At 46.6% G+C, this 26,653-nt stretch overlaps 1 protein-coding gene and 1 non-coding gene across 5 annotated transcripts; both read right to left on the bottom strand.

The window, feature by feature from the left end:
* Window positions 1-1,041: 1,041 nt before the first annotated feature.
* On the bottom strand, window positions 1,042-26,633 carry LOC138958137 (COP9 signalosome complex subunit 1-like). 4 transcript variants are annotated; one of them, XM_070329211.1, is made up of 13 exons: window positions 26,568-26,633; window positions 22,090-22,188; window positions 20,054-20,253; window positions 19,386-19,547; window positions 18,446-18,581; window positions 17,930-18,004; window positions 17,550-17,693; window positions 17,003-17,097; window positions 14,750-14,936; window positions 13,728-13,865; window positions 13,231-13,317; window positions 11,201-11,248; window positions 1,042-1,896 (listed from the first exon to the last, which is right to left on the bottom strand). In XM_070329211.1, the coding sequence occupies exons 1-13, from the start codon at window positions 26,598-26,600 to the stop codon at window positions 1,822-1,824; spliced, it is 1,479 nt and encodes a 492-aa protein (XP_070185312.1). In that variant the 5' UTR covers window positions 26,601-26,633; the 3' UTR covers window positions 1,042-1,821. The 4 variants fall into 4 exon arrangements, with proteins under 4 accessions (XP_070185312.1, XP_070185313.1, XP_070185314.1 ...); XM_070329212.1 differs by having other exon boundaries at window positions 17,550-17,690; XM_070329213.1 differs by having other exon boundaries at window positions 20,054-20,238.
* On the bottom strand, window positions 10,079-10,197 carry LOC138960538 (5S ribosomal RNA). The gene has a single exon (XR_011454015.1). It is a non-coding gene; the product is annotated as a 5S ribosomal RNA (ribosomal RNA).
* Window positions 26,634-26,653: the final 20 nt, after the last annotated feature.

Below are 26,653 nucleotides of genomic sequence, written 5' to 3'. Positions count from 1 at the left end.
ACATAGGGATGTGCATTTCAGATGTACTCTTGTTGAGCAAAACTATTTGTCTAGAACTTTGATTTGTGTTGTTGAAACATAGGGATGTGCATTTCAGATGTACTCTTGTTGAGCAAAACTATTTGTCTACAACTTTGATTTGTGTTGTTGAAACATAGGGATGTGCATTTCAGATGTACTCTTGTTGAGCAAAACTATTTGTCTACAACTTTGATTTGTGTTGTTGAAACATAGGGATGTGCATTTCAGATGTACTCTTGTTGAGCAAAACTATTTGTCTACAACTTTGATTTGTGTTGTTGAAACATAGGGATGGTGCTCGGTAGAAGTGAAAAAGCTTACTCGGGTGAAGGTTTCAAAGCCCCCAGCAGAGAAATTTATATATTCCGACATCAACATTCTATGTGTTTAGATGGACAGAAAAGAGTGTACATTACTTAGTGCAGATTCGCATACAAATCCCATCTCTGGAAACTTAGTGATCTCAAGATGGACCCCTCTTATTCTATGTCATATTGATACGAGCGAGTAAATAACTTTGTCCTAATGCGTTGAAGCAATTTGTCTTGGTTAGGCAAATACACTTGAAGACACTGCACCCAAGGTTTCTACAGCGATAAGCTCAGCAACACTTGAGTGCTAATGTCACACCTGTGGATTGTGGCAAGCTGGAAAGTGACAGAGAAATGACATCTACTGCCAACATCCCCTGCTCTCAACATTCAGCATCTTTACAAACAGATTGAGTTCACACTTTTTCTCTCTCTCAAAAAGAAAAAAAAAGAGAAAAGATTAATGACATCAACAGTCAACATTTCCCAATCTCAACATTCTGAACAGCTATATATACTCTATAAACTGGAAGTTGACGGTTATTCTTCAAGCAAAGTTGTCACTCCCTCCCTCCTCCCCCCCCCCCCCCCCCCCCCAAAAAAAAAAAAAAAGAAAAGAAAAAGAAAAACACAAATCTGAACAAGTGACAGAGGAAACGACAGTGAAGACGAACATTTTCTGCTCTGAAGAATCGGTATCTCAAAAAAAGAGACAGTTTTGCACAGCCACAACAGAGAAGAGTTAACAATCATACTTCACACATTCACTCCTAAGTTCCACTGCAAAGTTCATAATATATATCTCTTTGTGAGTCACTACGAGTGTTCCTTGACGTGTGCATGTGTGTCTGTGGCACATGTGTGCATGAATGCGCATGTGTGTTTCTGTATGTGCATATATATGTGTGTGTGTACGCATGCATATTCACACGTTTCCCCTGTCAATATACAGTTTTTGTCCAAGCACACACAGTTCATGCGAAAAGATGCCAAATCACGGTAGCCAAGGAACACGCACTCAGGTATAAGGACAGTTCAAAGAGGCACACACACATCCATTCCACCATTTCCCCTCGAACGTCACACAAGCCTGATAATGGGCAGTGGGCAAATCCTCAGCCACGACGGACGCTCTAGGTATCAAAACCGGTCCTATGTTTCGCAGTGTGGTAGCAGACAGCGTACAAGGCTCAAATCTTTGTCAAGAGAAACCTGAGAGAACCGAACAAAATCGTGTTCCACAGCCAGGACGTGGCAAGGTGGTTTGCAGTACTTGGCAGACTTGCTGGAACAGCTACACACACAGTTTACGGCAACAACCAAGACTCTTTCACTGACAGTTCTCTGGACGCACGTCTCATGGCCACCACCCCGTCACCAGCAAGTTACAGTGAAGCTGGACAATGGACACCATGTTGTGCATGGTGCTGCAGGAGAACGGGCCGAGCGCTGTCCAGCGTCACGCAGGGTGGAGGTGGGTCAAGAAGGTTCAATTCCTGGCTGCACTAGCACTGCCCGGGGCTATGGACATCTCGCCACCTTGACCACCTTCCCGGGGTGGGCTCTGTTGGATAACAAATCATGCTTTACACAACTCACATACAGATGCGGCCCAGTGCAGTTGGGGCTCACGAGAAGCTCTGGGGAACGGCAAAATCACTACTGGGGACTTCACTACTAATCATCTAGCATTGCCAGGAACACAGAAGAAGAATGACAGAAAGAGACAAGAAAAACCACATGTACACTCTATACCAATAATGTAACCAGAAGAACCTCTGAGTACAAAATAGTTGGACATAAGCTTACAACCTCAAAAAGGAATTACCGTATTTGACGGATTACAAGACACACCGTTTTATAAGCCGCACCCCCGACTTTTAACAAACAAATTGGGACGAGCCACGTATAGGCCGCGTCACTATATTAGCCGCCGTCGAAAAAAATATAATCAGATCGTGTCAATCAATCAAAACAACCAGGCAAACGAAAGTACGGTATTTGGCGAAATCGGCTCCGAGAATAAACAAGTGAAACAAAAAAGAAAAGTGAAGAAGTTTGAAGAAAAATATCACACACACAATTTGTAAGCAACACACACATGTAGTCCCGCCCGGAATAAGCTTTTTTGGGATGATTTACGACTTTTGCGCACATTTCGAGCAGACGAAAACACAACATGGCGGCTCTCGCTCCTTCAACTATCGCGGGAGACAAAAAAACAAAATCTCGAGCGCGCAAGATCCTGATACATCCGGTGTTTCTCTGTACGCTATCTTGTCACGACGACTTGTTGACAAACGAAGATTCGCGAAAGAAAGAGAAAAGCGCCGAGTCTTGAGTAGAGACATGGGTGCAACCTGGAAAATTCCAAAAACCGGCAAAAGTTGGGGTCCAGCTTTTTTAGTATTTAAAATGCCAAAAAAAACTCTCCTGGAACAAAAACATCGGCAGCCGATGAAACCAAAAACCGGATGCCGGCGTGTAGCCGGCAGAGTTGCACCCATGTAGAGAGCTAATAAAGTACCGGTAATCGCTCATCGAGCGAAATGAAAATCCACGGCGACTTCCATTAGGTGAATGCTATTCAAGTTTAGGTAACGTTTTAGCCGCATCTTTTTATAAGCCGCAATGCGATTTTTTTTGAAAACAAGAAGGGCAAAGCCCATACGACTCACATGCTTGACCTTGACCTTTACATGACCTTGACCTTCAGCTAAACCTAGCAATGACATCATACAATAAGAACTGCTTTACACATTTTTCCTACCAAAATACATGTGACCTTGACCCAAGGTCAAGGTCATCCAAGGTTATGCAACACAAAGCTGTTAATTCAAGACATAGGAAGTACAATGGTGCTTATTGGCTCTTTCTACCATGAGATATGGTCACTTTTAGTGGTTCACTACCTTATTTTGGTCACATTTCGTAAGGGTCAAAGTGACCTTGACCTTGATCATATGTGACCAAATGTGTCTCATGATGAAAGCATAACATGTGCCCCACATAATTTTTAAGTTTGAAACAGTTATCTTCCATAGTTCAGGGTCAAGGTCACTTCAAAATATGTATACAATCCAACTTTGAAGAGCTCCTGTGACCTTGACGCAAGGTAAACCAAACTGGTATCAAAAGATGGGGCTTACTTTGCCCTATATATCATATATAGGTGAGGTATTAAATCTCAAAAATTTCAGAGAAAATGGGAAAAATGTGAAAAATAGCTGTTTTTTAGACAACATTTATGGCCCCTGCGACCTTGACCTTGAAGCAAGGTCAAGATGCTATGTATGTTTTTTGGGGCCTTGTCATCATACACCATCTTGCCAAATTTGGTATTGATAGACTGAATAGTGTCCAAGAAATATCCAACGTTAAAGTTTTCCGGACGGACGGACGGACGACTCGGGTGAGTACATACTCACTTTTGCTTTGCATGTGAGTCAAAAAGTCGCGGCTTGTAGTCCGTCAAATACGGTATGCAAATGTTACAGATCTGCTTTCAGTTTCAAGCAAACCTGTGTTCTCAACTGCATACACAGACGGCAAGTAACATTTGTCACAACCACAACCCTCCCTCAAATGTAAAATAAAGTCCGCTTATCAACTGATGTGAACTATATCATTTACAGAGTGACAAGTAAGGAACCCATCTTTCCACTGTGATTGTGATGCATTACATTGATCATACATGTCTCCATGACACAAAATTCCCAACTTCAATCCTCAAAATAAGCAACAAACCACTTAACACGGTTTCGCTGCACTGAATGGTACAAACTGTAAGGCTTCTTTTTAAGCCTACTGTCTATATGATACTTACCGAGACAGTACTATTCTTGCACATTATCTATTATAGGCCGAAAAAATTGGACAAAACGCTGAGTGGGTACAATTATCTCCCATAACCATGCGCCACCGTGGATCCCAAGCACTGTCCGAGTGCTTCCCCCTTACAGGATGTAGGTGGCGCGTCCTCTTTCTTTATGAGCTGCAGACCCTCAAAAAGCCCATAACATATCAAGAGGGGAGGCGGGAGGGAAACTCTAATAGTACTGTCTCGGTAAGTATCATATAGACAGTAGGCTTAAAAAGAAGCCTTACAGTCAATATAACACTTACCTCGACAGTACTATTCTTGCACAGAATACCAGAGTGGTGTGAGGGTGATATGTAGAGTATTAAACTCCTTAATCAAAATCACTTAAATCCAAGGATTAAGATACCCAGGCAATTTTCGAACAGTACTACCGTAAAAGAAAATATACCCAAGAAACATATCTTAGACTGACGTGACCATGCTGGCAACCACTGCTGTGTGGTGAACTCAATGTCAAAGTCCAGGCCACTCAAAGCTTGAATACCACTGAGTCTACGGCAAGTGGCTAAAGCGATGAGGAACAATTAGTCTTAAAAATCAGCAACTTGATACTGATGCCTGCCAGGGGTTCAAACTCATTGCTACGCAGGAGTTTGAGGACCAGAAAGACATCCCCCTTGGGAAATGAAACCCGAGGTTTAGACACCGCTGCATTGCTAATACCCGAAAGGACATTAGCGATGAGGGAGGACCTGATCAAGTGTTCAGATCTGCGACCAGTAGCGGCCGCAATCGTGGAAGCGATGGCAGATCTGTATCCAAGAAGAGTCTTAGAAGAAAGACTCTTCTTTTGATACACTTCCACCAGGAAGTTGGCCAAGTCCTGTGTTGAGGGATAAAGCGGCTTTATCCCCTTGGACAAGGCGAAGGTGGCCCAAGCTCTCCAGCGTAAGTCGTAGAGCTAATTAGTTGATCGCCTCTTAGCGTTCAAGGAAAACTCTACTGAACTCTTGTGCAATCCTAGTGCAAGCAGTTTGGAGCGCACAAGAGCCATGCGGTCAAGCACAGACTCTCTGGACGTGGATGAGGGAGGCATGATCGAGGCTGGAGCAGACCTCCCCCGTCCAGATCCAGAGGTAGAGGGTCTACGTGGGTGAGACCGCGAAGATCTGGAAACCACGGAGCTGTTGGCCAGTAAGGCGCGACCAAAATCAGTCTTGGTCGTTCCTGCAGATATTTTGCCAGCACCCTCGGAATCAGAGATGTCGGGGGATAGGCGTAAGCATCGAGGAGCCTCCACAAGAGAGTGAATGCGTCCAAGTGGAACGCATTCATGTCTCGAAAGGGGCTGACGTACCTGGGAAGCCGAGCGCTGAATCGAGTTGCGAACCGATCGATCAGAGGACGGTCCCACCTTGCCCACAGACGCTGTAGAACGTTGTGAGCGATGGTCCATTCTGTGGAGAGAACCTGATCGCCCCGACTGAGAATGTCGGCCAGGGCGTTCAGTTTCCCCGGAACGAACTGGACTGACATCCGGACCTGATTGGTCTGGCACCAGAGCAGAATCTCCTCCGCCAACAGGGAGAGGGACCGAGAATTGGTGCCCCCCTGGTGGCGAAGGTAAGCTAAGCATGTGGTGTTGTTGTCCCCGTTGAAAATCAGAGGGGCCAAGGACAGGCCGAATGGGAGGGCCCGAAACTCGAACACTGTGCCCTCCCAAACGAACCGGAGCAGATGTCGGTACCCCGGGGCCACCAGGATGTGGAAGTAAGCATCCTGGAGGTCCCAGACATGGCCCAATCGTTTGGCCGGATGGCCAACCGGACCGACGAAGGGGTTTCCATCTTGAACTTGCACCTGTGAAGGTACAAGTTCAAGGTGGAGAGGTCCAACACCGGCCTGAACCGGCCGTCCTTTTTGGGGACGGTGAACAGGCGGGAGCAGAACCCCGGAGAAGGCTGAGAAAGGGGGTAGACCGCCTTCTTCTCGACCAACGAGTTCACCTCGTCCTGAAGAGCCTGCCATCTGGCAGGGTCTCGAGGAGGGGGGAACGTCCAGGTTAGAGCGGACAATGGAGGTTGTGACGACAGCGGTAGAGAAAACCCCGACCACACCACCCTCAAGAAAAACTGGTTGGAGACCAGTCTGCCCCACATGCCGCGGGCCCGAAAAAGGGAACCGACGGACGAAAGAGGGGCAACTTGAGGGGGCGTCAACGTAGGGCCGGGACTCACTGAAAATTCTGCTGGCGGGCAGGCGCAGGCTTGCGACCACCCCCCCTGGTGGTGCTGCTTCCCCTTACCTGTCTGAGCACCCTTCGTCTTGCTTGGGAACGCAACAGGCGCCTAAGAGGAGGAAGAAGGAGGCAGTGAAACTGGCTTCTTCTTCTTCTTCTGAGGCTGGGAGCTGGAGGTGACTGTAGCACTTCTCTTACTCCCCGCCGCCGTCGCCGAAGCAGCGAGGCCAACCATCAGAGAATCAGTGTTCCTCTGGCGTGTGGACTCCACCACAGAACGAACAGTGTCCGGATGAAAGAGGGAAGAAGGCTGAGGAAACGTGTTCCTCAGACTCTTCCTCATATCCGGAGGCACTATAGAAGTAGGCAGAAAATGATCACGGAACAGGGCCAATAAAGTGGACCCGTGTTCCAATGGCCAATTCTGCCGCAGACGTCACGCACGATCGCACGGCATGCAAAGCCCGATCCACTCGAACCGTGTCAAGGACCCGAGTGGAATCGGACTCTGCCCGATCGGGAGGGTCCAACAGTGTGGACAGCGTGCTCATCCATGTCAAGGCCTGTGATTGGGCCTCGACTGTGGAAGAAACGGTGGCCTCAAGATTGTGGAACGAAGCAGAGCTCAGTTCCACCTTCTTGACCGAAGGCACCTCCCCAACGAACACATCACCGTCAGCCCCACCCTAAACACTCGAAGTCTGGAAAGGGAGAGTTCGAGAGTCAAAGGGAAAAGGGAGGGACGAAACAGATTGGACACGAGGAAACAGTGGAGGTGCGCCTCCCGAAGGAAAGCATGGCACTGAACCCGCGTCCTCCCGAGGAACATAGGTCGCGTTAGCACGTGAATCTGTACTCCTCAGGCGATGTGCTGCCGCTTCCACCGTGGCACTAAGACTAGGGTGGAACGCGAATTGCCGGCGGACGGATCGTTCATAAAACGAGCCGCCGGCAGACGCGGCGTGAGCCTCCCGCGCCCGGGCCGAAGCGGACTCAAAGGACGAGAGGGCGTCTCAGGGAAGGACGTCCTGAAACTGTTCAAACGTCCTTCTAGTTGTGCGAGGACGAGCCTCCTGCCTCTCGTCCTCAGACCCCGGGTCCAGGTCCCGTGTGTCAACACTAGACGACAGACGCTTAAGAGAGGCATCCGTGACGTCAAGACGCCGCGTGATGTCTGTCATGTACTGTTGGAAAGTACGAAGCATAGCTTCGGAAGTTCCATCAGAAACCGGCAAGGGTAGAGGATCAGTGTTAACCTCAGGGCGACCCTGATCCTCCTCCCTATCGTCCTCCGACTCACTCTCCTCTTCACTTCCCGACAACTCCTCAAAAGCAGGAGTGTAGGGAGCTTGAGGGGGAAGAGCCGAAAGCGATGAAGCAGGCTGTGAAGAAACGCCCACAGAAGCAAGAGGCCGCGAAGACCCCTGCCCCAAAGACGAAACGTCTCCAGCAGCCGAAGGGGGAGAAAAACAACAACCCTGCGACTGTTGGGTCAGCCCAGCCAACGAACCCCCGCCATTTATAGACTGAACAGGAACCCATCGGGTCTGATCAGAAAAGAAATGGTCCGGTCCGGTCGGGGGTGCCGATCCGGTCCGGTAGGGTGGTCCGGTGTTCTGGTCCGGTGCCGGACCATCCGGAGGTCCCGTTCGGCACCGAACCATCGTACCCACAGAAGTGTTCGGGTGGTTAGGTCCGGACGTGGACATACCGTACCATCCGGACCCGTGGTCCGGTATGGTCCGGTTCGGTGCCAGACCATCCAGACCAACAGAGGTGGTCGGGTGGTCCGGCACCGGGCCATCCGGACCCGTAGGTCCGGACCCGTAGGTCCGGTACCATCCGGAGGTCCTGTTCGGCACCGAACCATCCGTACGCACAGAAGTGTTCGGGTGGCTCGGTCCGGGCGTGGACGTACCGTACCATCCGGACCCGTAGGTCCGGTTCGGTGCCAGACCATCCGGACCAACAGAGGTGGTCGGGTGGTCCGGACCGGTCCGGTAGGGTGGTCCGGTCCGGTGTTCCGGTCCGGTCCCGTACCATCCGGAGGTCCCGTTCGACACCGAACCATCCGTACCCACAGAAGTGTTCGGGTGGTTCGGTCCGGACGTGGACACACCGCACCATCCGGACCCGTAAGTCCGGTGGTCCGGTGCCAGACCATCCGGACCAACAGAGGTGGTCGGGTGGTCCGGTCCGGACCGGACCACCGGTCCAGTACCGGACCATCCAGACCCGTAGGTCCGGTCCGGTCCCGTACCATCCGGAGGTCCCGTTCGGCACCGAACCACCCGTACCCACAGAAGTGTTCGGGTGGCTCGGTCCGGACGTGGACATACCGTACCATCCGGACCCGTAGGTCCGGTTCGGTGCCAGACCATCCGGACCAACAGAGGTGGTCGGGTGGTCCGGACCGATCCGATAGGGTGGTCCGATGTTCCGGTCCTGTGGTCCGGTCCCGTACCATCCGGAGGTCCCGTACGGCACCGAACCATCCGTACCCACAGAAGTGTTCGGGTGGTTCGGTCCGGACGTGGACCTACCGTACCATCCGGACCCGTAGGTCCGGTGGTCCGGTATGGTCCGGTTCGGTGACAGACCATCCGGACCACCAGAGGTGGTCGGGTGGTCCGGTTCGGACAGGACCACTGGTCCGGTACCGGACCATCCGAACCCGTAGGTTCGGTCCGGTCCCGTAGCATCCGGAGGTCCCGTTCGGTACCGAACCATCCGTACCCACAGAAGTGTTCGGGTGGCTCCGTCGGACGTGGACATACCGTACCATCCGGACCCGTAGGTCCGGCATGGTCCGGTTCGGTGCCAGACCACCCGGACCAACAGAGGTGGTCGAGTGGTCCGGCCCCGACCGGACCACTGGTCCGGTACCGTACCATCCGGACCTGTAGGTCCGGTGGTCCGGTGTGTTCCGGTTCGGTGCCAGACCACCCAGACCAACAGAGGTCAACAGACCGACCGAACCACTGGTCCCGTACCGTACCATCCGGACCCGTAGGTCCGGGGGTCCGGCAAGGGCCAGAGGTACTGTCCCGTACCGGACCCTAAGGTCCGGTACGGTCCCGTACCATGGGTCCCGTCCGGACCAAACCCGGAGGTCAAGTCCAGTCGGGACCCGTGGGTCCGGTTCGATCCCGACCCGTAAGCCTGGAACGTTCCGGACCCTTGGTCCGGACCATCCGTCACCCGAACACCAGACGCTAAGGAATGGCGTGGGGTCAAGACGGTCCGGTCGGAGGTGTCGGTCTGAGCAACAGAAACAATGTTCCCGTCGCCCTGACCATTCGACAGAAGTACCACCTTCTGTCGAACACCTCCACGTCCAGTAACTAGTCGGCCGGAGCGTCTTAACAAGAGGGACAGCCACCAGTCACACGGACGTCAGAGGGAACCGTAGTAGCAGTGGTCGTAGGCACGAAGCCTGAAACCCCTGCCCCCACAGGACCGCCCTGAACGGGGTCAATTCGCATCCCAACCCCAGCGGGGAGGGAATTCAGAGACCCCGTCATCTCCTCCGATCTCCCCCCCCCAAGAGGCCGAAACTACTGTCGAAACAGCAGCAGACGACCCAGCGAGGGAGTTCAGAGGAGGACCCGTGTCCCTCCTGGCTTCCACAGCGGTGGAAACCGAGGAGGGCACAGGAGAGGCACCGGAAAAGGAAGATTTTAATGCCAACTGCACCCGGTGTTCCCAGGCGGTCACCCATCCAAGTACTAACCGGGCCCGACGTTGCTTAACTTCGGTGGTCGGACGAGAACCGGTGTTTTCAACGTGGTATGGCCGTTGGCTGTCAAAACCTGAGTCTCTCCAGTAGCCCCTAGATCGGATTCACCAACCCCCAAAGAGGGTTGGGAATCGACCTGCCCCCGGATTCGAGCCAGGGAGGAGAAGGAAACCTTCCCCCCAGGCTTGAAACCGGGAGGAGCTGAAGCCTGAGACTGAGGGCCGGACAACGGCGTCGAAGGGGGGGAAGCCTGTTCCACTGAAGGAGAAGGAGAAAGAAGCTTTTTCTTTCCCCTCGACCTTCCCCGAACCTTCGACGGCGCAGCCCCGCCCGAAGTCCCAGGCTCAAGCCCAGCCTGTTTGAGCAAGCTCGCATTGAGCTTGCTCAAACAGGCTTTCTCCGCCCTCCCTCGCCGCAAACGCAAAGCGTTTGGGGAGGGAGAGTCGGAGCGCCGAAAGATCCCCTTCTCCGTGCGTAAAACATAACGCTGGGCGCCCGGAGAAGGGTTGCCCCCGGCAGACTCTGGTTCCGTAGAACCAGAGCCCAAAACAGGACGAGACATCCTACCTCGCCCTGTACGTACCCTTAAAGACCGAGAATTAACAAAATTCAAAGAAAATTTAGGTCAATACTCAAGTGAATGCGGCGAAACGAGAAGCAGACGACCGGTCACCACGAAGTAGGACGGGAGGCACGCCGAGTCCGCCACACAAAAACGGAGGCACAAGTTGAAGGAAACACAACGTAGCCTCAAGCCAGAAGTGGAATAACACACAATAATCCAACAGGTGATAGTCCACACAGAAAAGAAGCCTCTTAGTCCAAAATAATCCGGGAGCGTAGCAGAAACACAGCCGGTCTGACACGCGCGAAAAAAGAAAGAGGACGCGCCACCTACATCCTGTAAGGGGGAAGCACTCGGACAGTGCTTGGGATCCACGGTGGCGCATGGTTATGGGAGATAATTGTACCCACTCAGCGTTTTGTCCAATTTTTTCGGCCTATAATAGATAATGTGCAAGAATAGTACTGTCGAGGTAAGTGTTATATTGACAGGTTCAACTTACCTTGACATGAATCTGGTTTTTCAACACCGCTGCCCTCAGAATCAGAGCCTGCAATAGCAACAACAGCCAAATCTTACATTATTATCATTTTTTTTTTTCAATCCAGGGTTAAAGGATGCCACACATTATTCAAAGCAAGATTCAAGAAATGGAATAAATCTCTATGTTACTTGGAATATTATCAGTGTTATTCTCAGGCCTAGGTCACCGGTGCATACTTTATATGAGCTGATGCATAGGTTTGACCCCTGGCTAGTTGACCGTCCAATAGTTTTGACATGTCGGAGGTCTTTTGACCATCAATCTTACCACTTAGCGGACTAAGCCAAGATATTTATAAGCAAAGCCTTCCAGTGGTTCGTGTCATATCTCTCTGAACGCTTTCAAAGAGTACAAATAGGTCAAAAAGAATCATCCCCTGTTCCCCTGAAGCACGGAGTACCTCAGGGCTCTGTTCTAGGCCCGGTTCTGTTTACACTATATACACAGGACCTATCTGACGTCATCTCGAGGCATGGCTGCGAACACCACAAGTATGCCGACGACACCCAAATAGAGGATTCTGCTCCCCCCAGTGATTTTCCAAAAGTGGTTAAAAACACTGAGCGCTGCATTGAGTCAGTTAAAGACTGGATGATAGACAATAAACTCAAGCTGAATGACTCAAAAACTGAGGTGATGCTGTCAGGCTCAAGGCATGCTTTAAATCAGATTGACTGTACTTCCCTGACAATAGGCGACACTCAGATTGTTTCCCAAACCGCTGTTAAGGACCTAGGCGTGTACCTGGACTCTGCTCTGACAATGCAAAAACACATTAGTTTTGTTTGTAAATGTGCCTTTTTTGAGTTGCGCAAGATTTCCTCTGTCAGATCATTCCTGACACTCCAAGCCACTGTTCAACTTGTCTCCTCTCTGATCCTGAGTCGACTTGACTACTGCAACTCATTGCTTGCCGGCCTCCCCACTGAAGAACTTGATCGCTTACAGAGAGTCCAGAACAGTGCTGCAAGACTCATTCTGCAGAAGTTTAAGAAAGACCATGTCACTCCCCTACTTACCACCCTTCACTGGCTTCCTATGAAGTATAGAATCGAGTACAAGCTCGCTCTGTTAGGGTACCGCTGTTTTGAGAAATCACTTCCCCCCTATTTGTCCCATTCCCTCAGTATCTACGAGCCATCCCGTTCTCTCAGATCCTCCTCTGAAAAACTCCTTCGCATCCCCAAAACCAGGACCAAGACCTTTGGTGAAAGAACCTTTAGGTACCAGATTCCGACCGTCTGGAACTCGCTTCCAAGTTCTATCCGTGATTCCAGCAGCCTTTCCTCCTTCAAAACCCAACTCAAAACATACCTGTTTCGTAAAGCCTTTGCTTAGCCTGAGTAGACTCTCCACAACTCTATTCTGTTTTGGAACTCTCTACCCTGTATGTGCTTTATGGTCTCTTTGTCAATGGTATCTTTGTGTGTGCGCGTGCGTGCGTGCGTGCGTGTGTGTGTGTGTGTGTGTGTGTGTGTGTGTGTGTGTGTGTGTGTGTGTGTGTGTGTGTGTGTGTGTGTGTGTGTGTGTGTGTGTGTGTGTGTGTGTGTGTGTGTACTTTTAACATTGTACGCTAAGTTTTGCTTAGTGCTTGGGTTCTTGGTGTTATGTCTCAGTTAAATGTATGCTTTGTGTGCTTGTTGATTTGTGCTAGTTTATTCTATAATGAATTTGTAAAGCGCCTGGAGCCAATTGATGGGACTCGCGCTATAGAAAAGTTATTTATTATTATTATTATTATTATTTTCAATCCAGTTCCAACTGACCTCTTATCTTCCTGAGGCTGGAAACAACACTGTATTATATAATTCTCATACTCCTCCAACAGTCAATAGTTTGTTGCTTTTCACTGCAGTCGAAACCATTTACAAGTGTGAATTCAAAGCTGATCACCGCTGGATTTTGACAAACAAAAGTTCTTTCTTGATAGTCATGAGAAGGCAATGCTTTCGGCTAAAGGCAAGTAATCAACAGTAGTTCCCTCTTACCTTTGTTCTACGTTGATAATCTCTACCAACAGTCAGGGATTTTTCAAAGGTGCTACTTCTCTGGTCTATATCTTTGGCGTAGAGAATCTGTGGAAAGAAGGAAACCACATTTCATGATGGCAGATTCTTTGTAACGTCAGAGAGAATAGAGTACATACTGTCCATGTTAGGTCCTAGACTCTATAAGTCGCTTTTACAGCATATCAAGCTAAATTTATCAACCTTTGCCCCCAGTTTCATAGCTAAACCTTTTTTTTTAAATTCACAATTACCAATATATACATTTACTGCATACAGACACATGAATACATTTGATAAACAGTTTATAAAGCTAACAGATCTGTCATTATCTTGTCACAAATAAAGCTGAAACACTGCAGCAAATACTCCTGCACCTAAACACACTATAAAAAAGAAACCTATTGCCACGTCATGATCTACAACAATCTGAAGCTGTTTCTACGTGTACTGCGAGCAATAGTGAGCAGTGCATTCACCTTGTTGTGTGAGTCAATGCGAGCGTTGATCTGCCCCTCCAGTATCAGCTGCATCAGTTCATCCTCCAGAGCCCCGACCGACGTGTTGAACGCTGACGCCATCTTGCGCATGTCTGCTGATAGGTAGGGGCTGAAGTACTGCACAACAAACCACAGTGATTTTTATCAATAAATGCCAACAATGAAGATTTTCATCAAACTTATAAAAAAGATCTCTTCTCCATTCAGCAGATGTTTATTGATAGGTAAGGTTAACAAGTCTCTAGACTCAAAGATTTTACTGTCCTTATAAAAACAAGGAATATTGCCTAGCAGTGTCAGGCGGTTCAAAGCACCGACACTGCCGGTCGCACACTGACTTGCGCACTTCGAACCACAAGGAGAAAGAACACTGTATTCGAGAGAGATAAAACAAGAACAACTAAAGCGCTGCAGAAATGAGCAACAGATATCACATAATGCCAAAGGAGGAGGAGAAAGGATATTGCAAATAATTCAACACACACACATCAAGCTGCAGAAATGGGGCATTGATCTCCCATCTGACAGAGGGCTCTGTTCCTGATCTGTGTGTAGAGGAGGGTGTGTGTGTGTGTGTGTGTGTGTGTGAGGGGACGGACATGTGGAGGGCCAGGAAGATGTCCTTTTTCGCAGGTACCACCCTGCAAGGAACAAGACATAGACAACTCACCTGACACAGAGCTCTGTTCCTGATCTGTGTGTAGAGGGGTAGAGGGGGGACACGTGGGGGACAGGTAGAGGTCTTTCATCACAGGTACCACAGTACAACTCACCTGTCACAGGGCTCTGTTCCTGATCTGTGTGTAGAGGGGGGGACATGTGGGGGGGCCAGGTAGGTCTTTCATCACACGTACCACAGTACAAGTAACAAGACATTGTGAACTCACCTGACACAGGGCTCTGTTCCTGATCTGTGTGTAGAGGGGGGGACATGTGGGGGGGCCAGGTAGGTCTTTCATCACAGGTACCACAGTACAAGTAACAAGACATTGTGAACTCACCTGACACAGGGCTCTGTTCCTGATCTGTGTGTAGAGGGGGGACACATGTGGGGCCAGGTAGAGGTCGAGCAGCAGGTTGTCCTTGATGTCGCCCAGCAGCTTCAGGCATTTAGCGTACTTAGACTCATAGAAGTTGTGCAGGATGTCTCGCAACTGGGGCTCTAGCTCAAGGAACTGTTTAAAGGAACTGAAACAAACACATAGGAATACACTAGAATGGTATCACAATATCCATAAACTCTCTCAGCTCCCAACTGTTTAAATAAAGTGAAACAAAGACAAAGGATACACTAGAATGGTATCACAGTATCTTCAAACGCGGTCATCTCCGGGGTATTTATCAACAAAACTACACCATACACGAGTCAAGGTAATACAGACGTTAAAAGGTAGGATGAGTCAAACTTGCAGCGAAAACGCGCTGCATACAAAACCTAAACCTTAACAAGAAGAGCAAACGCTCGATCGAGTCACTTTCGCAGTTCTGAATATTATATGAGGCATCAGATGGACAGGAAGAAATTGCTATTCACAACACAATGAGTCACGTTCACATAAAATTTGAGCCCGGTCACTTTTATAGTTTCCGAGAAAAGCCCAACGTTAAGTTGTGTGTTGCCGAACAGAAAAGGCTAGTTATCTCCCTTGTTTTTCTGATAACGTTCGTAAAAGGCTACAGATGTAAATACTTTGATGTAAAGAATAATCCTACAAAGTTTCAATCACATCCGATGAACTTTGTCAAAGATATAAAATGTCTAATTTTTCCTTTGACGCTGACCTGTGACCTTGAAAAAGGTCAAAGGTCAACGAAACCATCGTTAAAGTGTAGAGGTCATTGGAGGTCACGACTAAACAAAATATGAGCCCGATCGCTTTGATAGTTTCCGAGAAAAGATATAAAATGTCTAATTTTTCCTTTGACGCTGATCGGTGACCTTGAAAAAGGTCAAAGGTCAACGAAACCATCGTTAAAGTGTAGAGGTCATTGGAGGTCACGACTAAACAAAATATGAGCCCGATCGCTTTGATAGTTTCCGAGAAAAGTCCAACGTTAAGGTGGTGTCTACGGACGGCCGGCCGGACGGACAGACTAACACTGACCGATTACATAGAGTCACTTTTTCTCAAGTGACTCAAAAATGTGCAAAGCATTCTGAGCCACAGGGTAATTGTTATTTCTCCTAAGATCACACTTTTAATTTTCTTGTGACCAACTGCCTGCTGGGGTGTTAATCTACTTCTTCTTCAGCGTTCCAGAATTTTCTGGTTACGTGTGAGCTCGTTTTCCCATTAGGGTTCCCCACACTATACTCTCAGAGCATAGTCAGCTTCACTCCGCTTTCGTTGAGTAGGCATGCTGAGTATTTTTGTGTTTCCATAACCCACCAAACTCTGACATGGATTACAGGATCTTTTCTATGTGCACTTGGTCTTGTGCTTGCGTGTACACACGAAGGGGGTTAAGTCACTAGCAGGTCTGCACATAAGCTGACCGGGGAGATCGGAAAAATCTCCACTCTTAACCCACCAGGCGGCAGCGACCGGGATTCGAACTCCCGACCTCCCGATTAGGAGGCCGACATCTTACCACTGCGCCACTTCGCCCGTCAATGTTAATCAAAGTGGAGAGTCCCGGGCTGGAGGATATCCTTCTGACTCACCTGCTACCTATAACGTTGTGTTGCAACTCACCTGCTACCTATAACGTTGTGTTGCAACTCACCTGCTACCTATAACGTTGTGCTGCAACTCACCTGCTACCTATAACGTTGTGCTGCAACTCACCTGCTACCTATAACGTTGTGTTGCAACTCACCTGCTACCTATAACGTTGTGTTGCAACTCACCTGCTACCTATAACGTTGTGTTGCAACTCACCTGCTACCTACAACGTTGTGTTGCAACTCACCTGCTACCTATAACGTTGTGTTGCAACTCACCTGCTACCTATAACGTTGTGTTGCAACTCACCTGCTACCTATAACGTTGTGCTGCAACTCACCTGCTACCTATAACGTTGTGCTGCAACTCACCTGCTACCTATAACGTTGTGTTGCAACTCACCTGCTACCTATAACGTTGTGCTGCAACTCACCTGCTACCTATAACGTTGTGTTGCAACTCACCTGCTACCTATAACGTTGTGTTGCAACTCACCTGCTACCTATAACGTTGTGCTGCAACTCACCTGCTACCTATAACGTTGTGCTGCAACTCACCTGCTACCTATAACGTTGTGTTGCAACTCACCTGCTACCTATAACGTTGTGTTGCAACTCCTGCCTGTCGAAGGAGGCCAGAGCACACAAAGCACCGTAGGTTGCAACGTTGGAAGGGGAGAGAAGCTGCAACACAAGAAAGGGCAATAATGTGTAACTAAATTGGTTACATTCCATGAAAACAGTTTCAAATCGCGGCAGTTGATAATTAATGCGCAGAAAAGATGAAACTTGATAACTTTGGTGATGGTTTTAACAGGCAAGTGCTGTGAACATGTACCACACAATGAGCTGTCTACATGTAAGGCATATGACTACAATGTTCAGTTGGAACCGTTAATCATTGACACAAACTTCCGCAGAGCACAAGACAGTTCTGTTATAAATGGAAGGAAAACCTCTAAGTCTGTTTAAAATACACTAAATTTAATTTCTGCTCATGATGTTCTGATACACACCTCCCCGACACCAACTTCACAACTATGAACCACCGACCGCCTGAGACATACAACACCCAAGTGACATACCCACCAAGAGCAGTTCAAAAATCCCAAGCAATACAACAAAAGCGTACTCACCTCAGGGAAATCACAGTGGTCAAAGTTTGCTTGCAGGAAGTGTTTGGCAGCAGACTTGTACTTGCGTGTGGCCAGGTCCGCCAACCCTGCCGCACATTTCAACCGACTTTGCACCGTTAGGTTGGCTTCCTTCGTCGTACTCTGCTGCAACCACAATCCACAGGGACATCATCAATAACCATTGTGAAGAAGAATGGACATAGCATATTATATTGGAACTGACAACTACACCAACAACAAAAGAAGATGATGAAACGCTAACAATTAGCCCGACACCAGCGCGTGCCTGTGTGTGTATGTATGTGTGCGTATCTCAGGATTATGCAGATTCTGTTCTTTCAAAAATGAACCAGTCCATCAAAATCCAACAAGCATCATACCTCTGAGTCTGGAGTGGCTTCCGCTTTGTTGACATAGCTCAGCACATGAGACCAATTTTGTAAATACACGCTAACCTGCACACAAAAAGAAGCCCTTTAAAAAAAGAGGCATAACAGTTTTTAAAAACCCCTGTCTAAAAAACCCTACTTCCTCGCTCTGAAATGTTATCATACAACATAACGCTTGAAGCTAGCAACACGCTCAGATACAATTTTCTCTACATCCAAACATCAACCAAATCGCACAGATTTCTAGTAGTAGTTATTGGTTTTTACAAAACTTTATTCAATTTCAGTATCGTGACATACAATATATGACACTGAGGATTCGAACTAGTGGAAGTAATCGGCACAGCTTAATTAACTTTTCTGATTACCAGAGGTTCAGTAGAAACAGGTTATGAAATCAAATTCTTTTTATCCAACATGTCTTAGTTAAAACACACTGTTTCCTGCTAGCTTACAATCATCCAGCCAGTGGAGATCAATGCATATTTTGTTTAAACTTGTACTTACCTTTATCACATTTAGACACATGTTGACTACGTGCTTGGGGTTAGTACAGTAGTCGCGGGCACGGGAATAACACTTGAGGGCGTTAGTAAGGTCACCGCAGTCTAAGTAATGGTCGCCTAGGTCATCATGTCCTCGTCTGCAAAAACACACAAGATAGCATATTAGACATAGACCACTTTATTATCTCAACGAGGAGAAACTCAGGTGTGGTGTATACAGCATTACAATATACAACATAAAACGTAAGAACATAAATAAAATATTGAGGCGCAAATAGTCCTTTCATAATATTAAGTATGATTCCTACATTAAACACAGAACGTGTTATTAATGAAACAATGGCTAAGCCATAGGTTTGTGTACACTTGTAGTTTCAGTGGTGTTCTCAGGCTCAGAGGATAACAGGTCAGTTGGACCTGGAATGGAAATATATGTAGGTCAAAATGTCCTGGCTTAGACCTCCTACATGTCAAAACTATCAGGATGGTCGACAGGTCGAGAATTAGAACAATGCGTCAGATCAAAAACAAGCTTGCGCCACTGTTTGAAGACCGAGACCTGAGAACAACACTGTTGTTAAAGAGAAAGGTATTTACACAGCTTCAAACATAACATCGCATGAAACAAGTTCTCAGTTATGTGATCTTCTAAAGTCTCTCGTTCTCCTTGAATTTCATGACATCTAAAGAGTGCCTCAGACAGACAAGGTGGCTGGAGCCAATACCCATGAAAGACAAGCTCTTTGGTAGCCTAAAGAATCCCTGTAGGATTACCTCATACTTGTGTTGACTTTTCTTACAATTTAGCAACTAAAATAAAACCCGTACACACATGACAACCATTCACCAGAGAAACATCCACTCATGGCTCTACAAGAAAGTATGAATTCAGGAATCAGAAGTTTGAAAAGCTGTGGGGTGAGAATTTTGTGTGTGTCCACCTTATGCTTTCCTTGATGGAGTTGCTCTTGTAGTTCTTCAGGTCAGTATCCAGTTTCTCCAGCTTGAAGGCGGCTTTCTTGGCAGTGGTTTCCATCCAGGGCACGTCCAGTGGGGGCACATTGTGCACTGACCCCGCCACCGCATCCGGTAAACTGCTGCTGCTGTAAAGTACAACACACAATGTTCACAGTGCTTTTTTTTGTGCTTTCAATTGTTGATATAAATACAGAACTGTTTTACCAATCCTACAACATTCAAGATCTGTTTCAGTGTTTGTACCTCTTTAAAGATCCAAAGGGAGACAACATCAGACTGACCCTATCCCTGGTAGACTGCTACTTTAACTCTTGCGAAACATTCCCACAGAAATCTACCAGGTACATCTAAAATTTGCACAAGGATCTCATTATTTGAGTAATTAGTCCCAAGTTGTTCGTCAATCCAGTCTTTACAGAAAACATTATTGCATCCTGTCAAAAGTGATTCAGACGATGCACAAACATACATACGCAACTAGAGTCTACCGCATCCCCCCCCCCCCCCCCCACCCCCATAAAAATGGGATTCATTTGCAGACATAAAGAGAAAATGTGAAAAAGCGAGGTGTTATAAGGGGGGTCTTAAAAAGCGGGCTCCACCGTAGTTCTAAAGCCGGCAGACAACTCACGATGACACTGCCTCCTGCAGCTTGCGGTGGATGATGCCGTAGAGGTTGGTGTTGTAGGTGGTCATGACGTAGTTCAAGGCCATGCGCAGCCCCTCCACCCTGAGCGACGGACAGTGGTCAGCGATGAACATGAGGCGGTGCAGGCGGGCCAGCCCCGTGTACTGGGAGGCATGCTGCTCCAGGTCCTGTGCGCACAACAACTGTCCATGTACACATTTTTATTTTGTTATGCTGTATTGTCCTTGGAAATAGCATGCAGCGACAGTCACACATTTTTATTTTATACTGTATTGTCCTTGGGGATATAGCGTGCAGCGACAGTCACACATTCTCATTTTGTTATGCTTTATTGTCCTTCGGGATAGCTACAGTCACATTACCCAGTCTTTTCTTTCCTGTATGTGAGGATTGCTTAGGAATTTCAATGCTTTTTTTAGTGCAACTCTCAATTCTGAGTAAATGTGATATGTTTTAGTGGTTTTTATTTTAGTGCAATTCTTAAAAGAGTTTTTAATAGTAAATGTGATGTATTTTATGTCTGTTACAGCCCGACACTGCATGGTAATTTTTCTTGTTTTTATAAGACAGTAAAATGTTTAGCCTTTGAGTGAGTTGAACATTTCATGTTTTTCAAGCCCTGAGATTTTTAATGTAAGCTTGGGACTGTTATTGTGCGCATGCGTGCACATTTTTGTCTCAACAGCTGCTCCAAGCATTTGCCTTTGCCCACAACTACGTGACAATCAAGAAAGCTAATGGCAGACGTCCAATGTCCAGGGTTTCATGTACTAGTGCGCCTTGTGCCATTGGAACATTAAATCTGAAAATGTTCCATCACAATTCCCTTCAGTGTGTCAAAAGGCGCATTGAGATTACGTACCACTGCACCACCAAATGTACACTTTACATCGGATTACACACACACACACACAAACACACACAGATAACAATTTTCTCCCCCCTTTCCTAACCTAGGTGGTGGGTTCAAGTGCTAGTCTTTCGGATGAGACGAAAAACCGAGGTCCCTTCGTGTACACTACATTGGGGTGTGCACGTTAAAGATCCCACGATTGACAAAAGGGTCTTTCCTGGCAAAATTGTATAGGCGTAGATAAAAATGTCCACCAAAATACCCGTGTGACCTGGAATAATAGGCCGTGAAAGGTGGATGCAGCGCCTAAAGGCAGTCAATCTACTGGCCGATGTGAATGCGTGATATATTGTGTAAAAAATTCCATCTCACACGGCATTAATAGGTAACATGCGCCTTGAGTCGCCTTGTGTGGTGAGATACGTGCGCAATATAAATCCTCGTAAATAAAATAAATAAAATAAATAAATAAAATATAGCGGCTAATTCTCAGATGGCACCATATTGTATCTTTGGTCAAAACGCGTACAGGCCTCTTTGGCGCTTCTTGCCTTCAACTATATCCCATCGGAATTTGGTTGAGGGGGACAAATGTCCCATTGCCTTTTTCTCCCAGGATAAACCCTGAATGTCAATAAGTTAATGTTCAAAGTGAGTTTAGTTCAACTGCTTTTGTTTCTGTTGTATAACTTTCTGTCCAAGTCATTGCTACAGAAGACTGAAGTTATAACTAAGACTGAAGGTATAACTAGTGTCACTGTTAGGCCCCCAAAAAAAATTGTCTGTTTCTGGTCACCCGACCGACCCTAAATTTCGGCGCCGACCCTAAACTTTTTTTTTCCAAACTCAAAATTTTTTGTTGTTGTTTTGGTGGTAAAGGACAGGGTGAGAAAATGAACAACAAAAACGTGTGAAAACGAAAGTCCGCTGACGATTTGTAAATGTGTTGAGTGTCTTGTCTCTATGTATAGTGAATCCAGTCTCTTTGCGCGATTTTTAAAGTTAGTTTTATTGGTCTACATTTGGGGTAAAAAAAAAAAATTTAAAAAAATAAAAAATAAAAAAAATCCCTACCTACCGACCCTTTTCTTTTTTAGCCATGTTACCAGAAACAGACAATTTTTTTTTTTTGGCCTGATGAGCTGAGATGACCAGGAAGACTCACCAGGGATGGGTTTTCCACTGTGTACTGTGGCTCCTCTTCAATGTTGTCATTCTCCTCAGGGGCTCCGTCAACTTGCATTGGTTCCACTGCTGCTTGGCCCTGCAATTGCAAATCATTCACAGGTCAAAACTAGTCATCTGATTCATACCTTTTCTTGAACCGCTCTTCCAGAACTCCCATTCCCAGGCTTGATAAAGGTTTAAATAGATCAGTCTCTGACTTCTGCTTTTGTTGCATATTGTATACATGTGCTATATTTGTAATTGTACTTTTAGATATCCTTTCCACTTTCAGTTCTGAGTTAATACTGTTAAAATGAGAGCTTTGCACACTTTGGGTTAATGCATACATTTACTTTTATTTGTTTTCCTGTTCTAATGCCTCTTCTCGCGTGCTCTCACTCCAAAACAACCACAGACAGCTACACAAATCTGGCAATAGGCAGTTTCTTTTTCTCTCTCAAAACAAGCATTCTCATAACCATTGTGATGCAGTGCATGGACAGCACTGATTCCCTCACACACTCTTTCACCAAGCATTCTCATAACCATTGTGATGCAGTGCATGGACAGCACTGATTCCCTCACACACTCTTTCACCAAGCATTCTCATAACCATTGTGATGCAGTGCATGGACAGCACTGATTCCCTCACACACTCTTTCACCAAGCATTCTCATAACCATTGTGATGCAGTGCATGGACAGCACTGATTCCCTCACACACTCTTTCACCAAGCATTCTCATAACCATTGTGATGCAGTGCATGGACAGCACTGATTCCCTCACACACTCTTTCAGCAAGACACGCCCATCAGCTCATTTAAAACCAATTTGGTTAAACTTGAAGTGAAGAAGAATCAAAGAAAATGTTATTTATTTGGCACAAAACATATTACTATCACACCATTTCCTCTCCTTTTAACATTGGTTCTGAATCTATAGAGCGGTCCATGATGAAGCGAAGGTTTGGTGGTTGCAAGTGCAACTGCAATTTTGGACTGAGAGGACAGAATTGTGTAAAAATGGAAATCGTAAATCATTATGCTATGGTCCAAATCGGAGGGTCTACCAGTACCACAAAAACATGAGATAAAATTAATCATGCAAATTGCACCGTGAAACTCTGTCACTGTCTATCTCAAAAATAGGTTCTTTTCTGAACTTCACTCTACTTGGCAAACTAAAAATTATCTTTCAAAGATAGTATTAGTAGACCTGAAGCGTGTTTCTTTCAGGTGAGATATTGTTTCGGCTAGCCGCTCGCGGAGCTAGGAGGCGAGACTGTCTATGAAATGTTTTGATGGCTAGCTAAGCAAGAATTAAACACCATTGCCATTGGTTGATACAGGAAAGGTCGTCTGCACTGGTCGGTAAACAACCATGGATAGCGAATCGAATTGGCAGCTAATTGGCCGCCATGTTTTTTCGCCAAGTGAGCAAGCCCAAAGCTACCTAGCGTTCGAGGCGAGAATCCAAGTGTCACTCGCGGCGAGAAGTGCCCAAGAAACGGTACTTCCTCGCCCCACTCGCCTGTAACGTGTAAGAAACAGGGGACTGTTATACAGTGGCAGCAAGTTTTGGACACAATTTCCACACGTTTAAATGAGCTGCACATGTTATTCCATGCCTGAAAACAGTTACTTCTCATGCTATTCTTACGCAATTACCAGGGATGTCGTTAGGCGTCGGACATCGGCCGATTAAAAGGCTCAAATGTCCGGTTCACTTAGCCGCATGGCGGTCAGATGTCCTATCGTTTTCAACTGAGCGCGGTTATTGTCCGATAAGAACTCCATTCCTTCGGACAGCGCGTTATTTGATAATTTTCCTTTCATGATAATAATCTTCAAAAAGTGACTAAGCGCTCTCGCGTACAGGTGCACTGAAGTTGTGCAGTGCAGATCTTGCGTTTTACGAACCGTTTGCGGTATGAGCTGTTTGCGTACATCCGTCTACAGCACTATTTAAGTTAGGAGTACGGGAGACAACTCCAACTGACCAAGGCTCACGTATGCTTTAATTCGCTTTCGGTTAGAGTTGAAGCGCACGGCACTGAATTATGCCACCGAAAAAAGCTAAAGCCTACCAAACAAACAAAAAAGCTGAACACGTTTGGCATTTTAACGGCATCGTGTGCTACATTAGGGCCAAGAAGAACACGGGAAAACACGGCTAGCAATAGCATAATTCCGGAAAATGACAGCGCCAATGACAGTGTCGCCGCTGAAACCTCCACAATCACGGAAAGTAAGGTATCGTGACTTGAAGATGTACGTACAACAGGACATTCGCACAGACAGTCTTTTAATTAGGTTAACTATTCATGGTTGACCCTGTTTAGTACTAGCTGGTTAGAATTTGACAGCAAAGAGACCATTTATATAGGCAAACTGTTTTGTCGAATATGTCAAGAAAAAGCTCTGTCAGGAAATCATGCAATTTGTGTGCCAATCAAAGTAAGAGTGCTGAAGTTTTTGGTTGCACAAAATTATAATGCAGGGCCTCACATCCACGTCGGACATCGGACATATGAGGATATTTTTTTCAAATGTCCTATACATTTTTCATGCAGGAGGACAAATGTCCTAATGTTTTTGTCACAAAGTGGTCAATGTCCGATTATTCTATCATTTGATCCGGACATCGTCAGTACTTCTCAATATACAGTAGAGACAATGCCAAAAGGTGACGTTTTCATGTCAGTATGTCCCAAATGACATCACCAGTACATTTTTCATTCTATCTAATCTGTTTTCGTTCTATTTTTTCTAATAACATGCGTTAACAATTGATTGCCAACTGGAATGGAAGAGCACAAAAAGTGTAACTTGATATGTAGTTTCTCTAGAGGGAAAAACATCTTCCACTTTCATGTCAGTGTGTCCCATGCAACATACATTTGCCAAACAGCTATGTGCAAGTAGATTATTTGTTAGTGGTATAGAAAATAGTGATCAACAATTAAAGTCAGTTTTCACATTCATTTTCTACCTATTTCTTATTTGTTTATTCTGTTGGCAATGGTGAAATGTCAGCAATCGTGTGTCATTCGGGACAGTAGACATGACACCTGACCTTTTGTCACTGTCTCAGTAGTTTGAATGCTATTTTATCGATGTATTGCGAAGCGATGTGTAGCAGACGAAATTAGACACTTTGTGCCTCTAGTACCAAAGAGTTTCCAAGGCTCGCAACTCGGAATGCTCGAAGCCAGTTGAGAGTTGCCTCCCTTCGCGCTTTCCCCGAAAATAACAAACAATAATAAACATGCCGCCTAAACAAAAACTGATCCCAGAAAAGGGACAGAAGAAATTACACTTCAAGTCCCTTCCCTCATCATCTGTCAGTAGCACGGAAACTGAGCTTCCTCCAGCCCCATAGCAGTTAGAGCCTGATCGCCCAGGTGAGAATGTCGATCGCGATGGTCAAACATCGGAGCCGAAGAAAGACACTACCCCCTCCCTCACCCCCACGCGTAACTTCGTCTCAAGCTGGGCGACATCATTCCCGTGGATGTCGCATGACCCAGAGAGGAAACTTATGTTTTGCACCTCATGTCAGCACACAGGGAAGTCCAACACTTTTACCGTTGGCTGTTCGAACTTTCGCAAATCGGCCCTTATCGTGACGATCATCAAGAAACCAAAGACCATGCTATTAATGTGCAAGTGCCATCTCTCCAGAGAGACAAGGAGATAGTTGAAACCCGACAGCTGACAAAACAAGAAAAGGGGGCAGCTGTGGCAGTCAAAGCTGCTCACTTTTTGCCAAGAAAAGTATTTTTGTTCTTTTACCCTCGTGCCAAGAAAGTAGTCAAGTTTAATTATATTTACGTTTTGTTACGGGAAAAAAATGTCCTATTGATTTGTTTTTGTTCAGGACAAATGTCCTATCACTTTTACATTGGCCAGGACATTTGTCCTATGCTACCTCTCATGGATGTGAGGCCCTGATAATGTCCTATTAAAATGTCTGAAAGCAGTCAAATGTCCTATTGATGCCGAAGAGCTCAGGACATTTGTCCTATAGGTATGAATTTGTGGCAACATCCCTGAATTACTATTCCGCAGGAGGTGTACATCTATGCCCTGTCTCCTAGTGAATAAGTGATACCAAGGAAGGACAGGTGTGCTGGAAAGTCGAATTGTGAGTTACCGGCTTACGCACTACCCTAAGTGGGCATCAAGGGCTTCACGGATGTGAACTCACAATCTCTTCAAAAATAAAAGCAACTACTTCTTTTCACAAAAACAAAGATGTTCTGAAGGAATGATCGGGATGCTAAACATTGTGCAAGTTGGACGTTTTCCATGTTTCCGCCATGACTCTACAACTTTCAATACCGTGGAGTATTCGCATCAGACAACACAACAGAGTGCCAAAGTCTTACAGACACTGTTTAAGCATGCAGATATATACAACAAGGGAGACTTAAACGCCACAAAGGAATGTTAAACGACAAAAGGGTGTACAAACCTGAAACAATCCTTGCTGTAGTGGCAACGGCATCTTGCCTCCTTTTCCTTCTCAACCGGAAGTCTAATGTACGCAAGACAGTCACG

Source organism: Littorina saxatilis, linkage group LG2, assembly GCF_037325665.1.
Source record: "Littorina saxatilis isolate snail1 linkage group LG2, US_GU_Lsax_2.0, whole genome shotgun sequence".
Taxonomy (NCBI): Eukaryota; Metazoa; Mollusca; class Gastropoda; order Littorinimorpha; family Littorinidae; genus Littorina; species Littorina saxatilis.
This window is presented reverse-complemented; position numbering and strand designations above follow the sequence as displayed.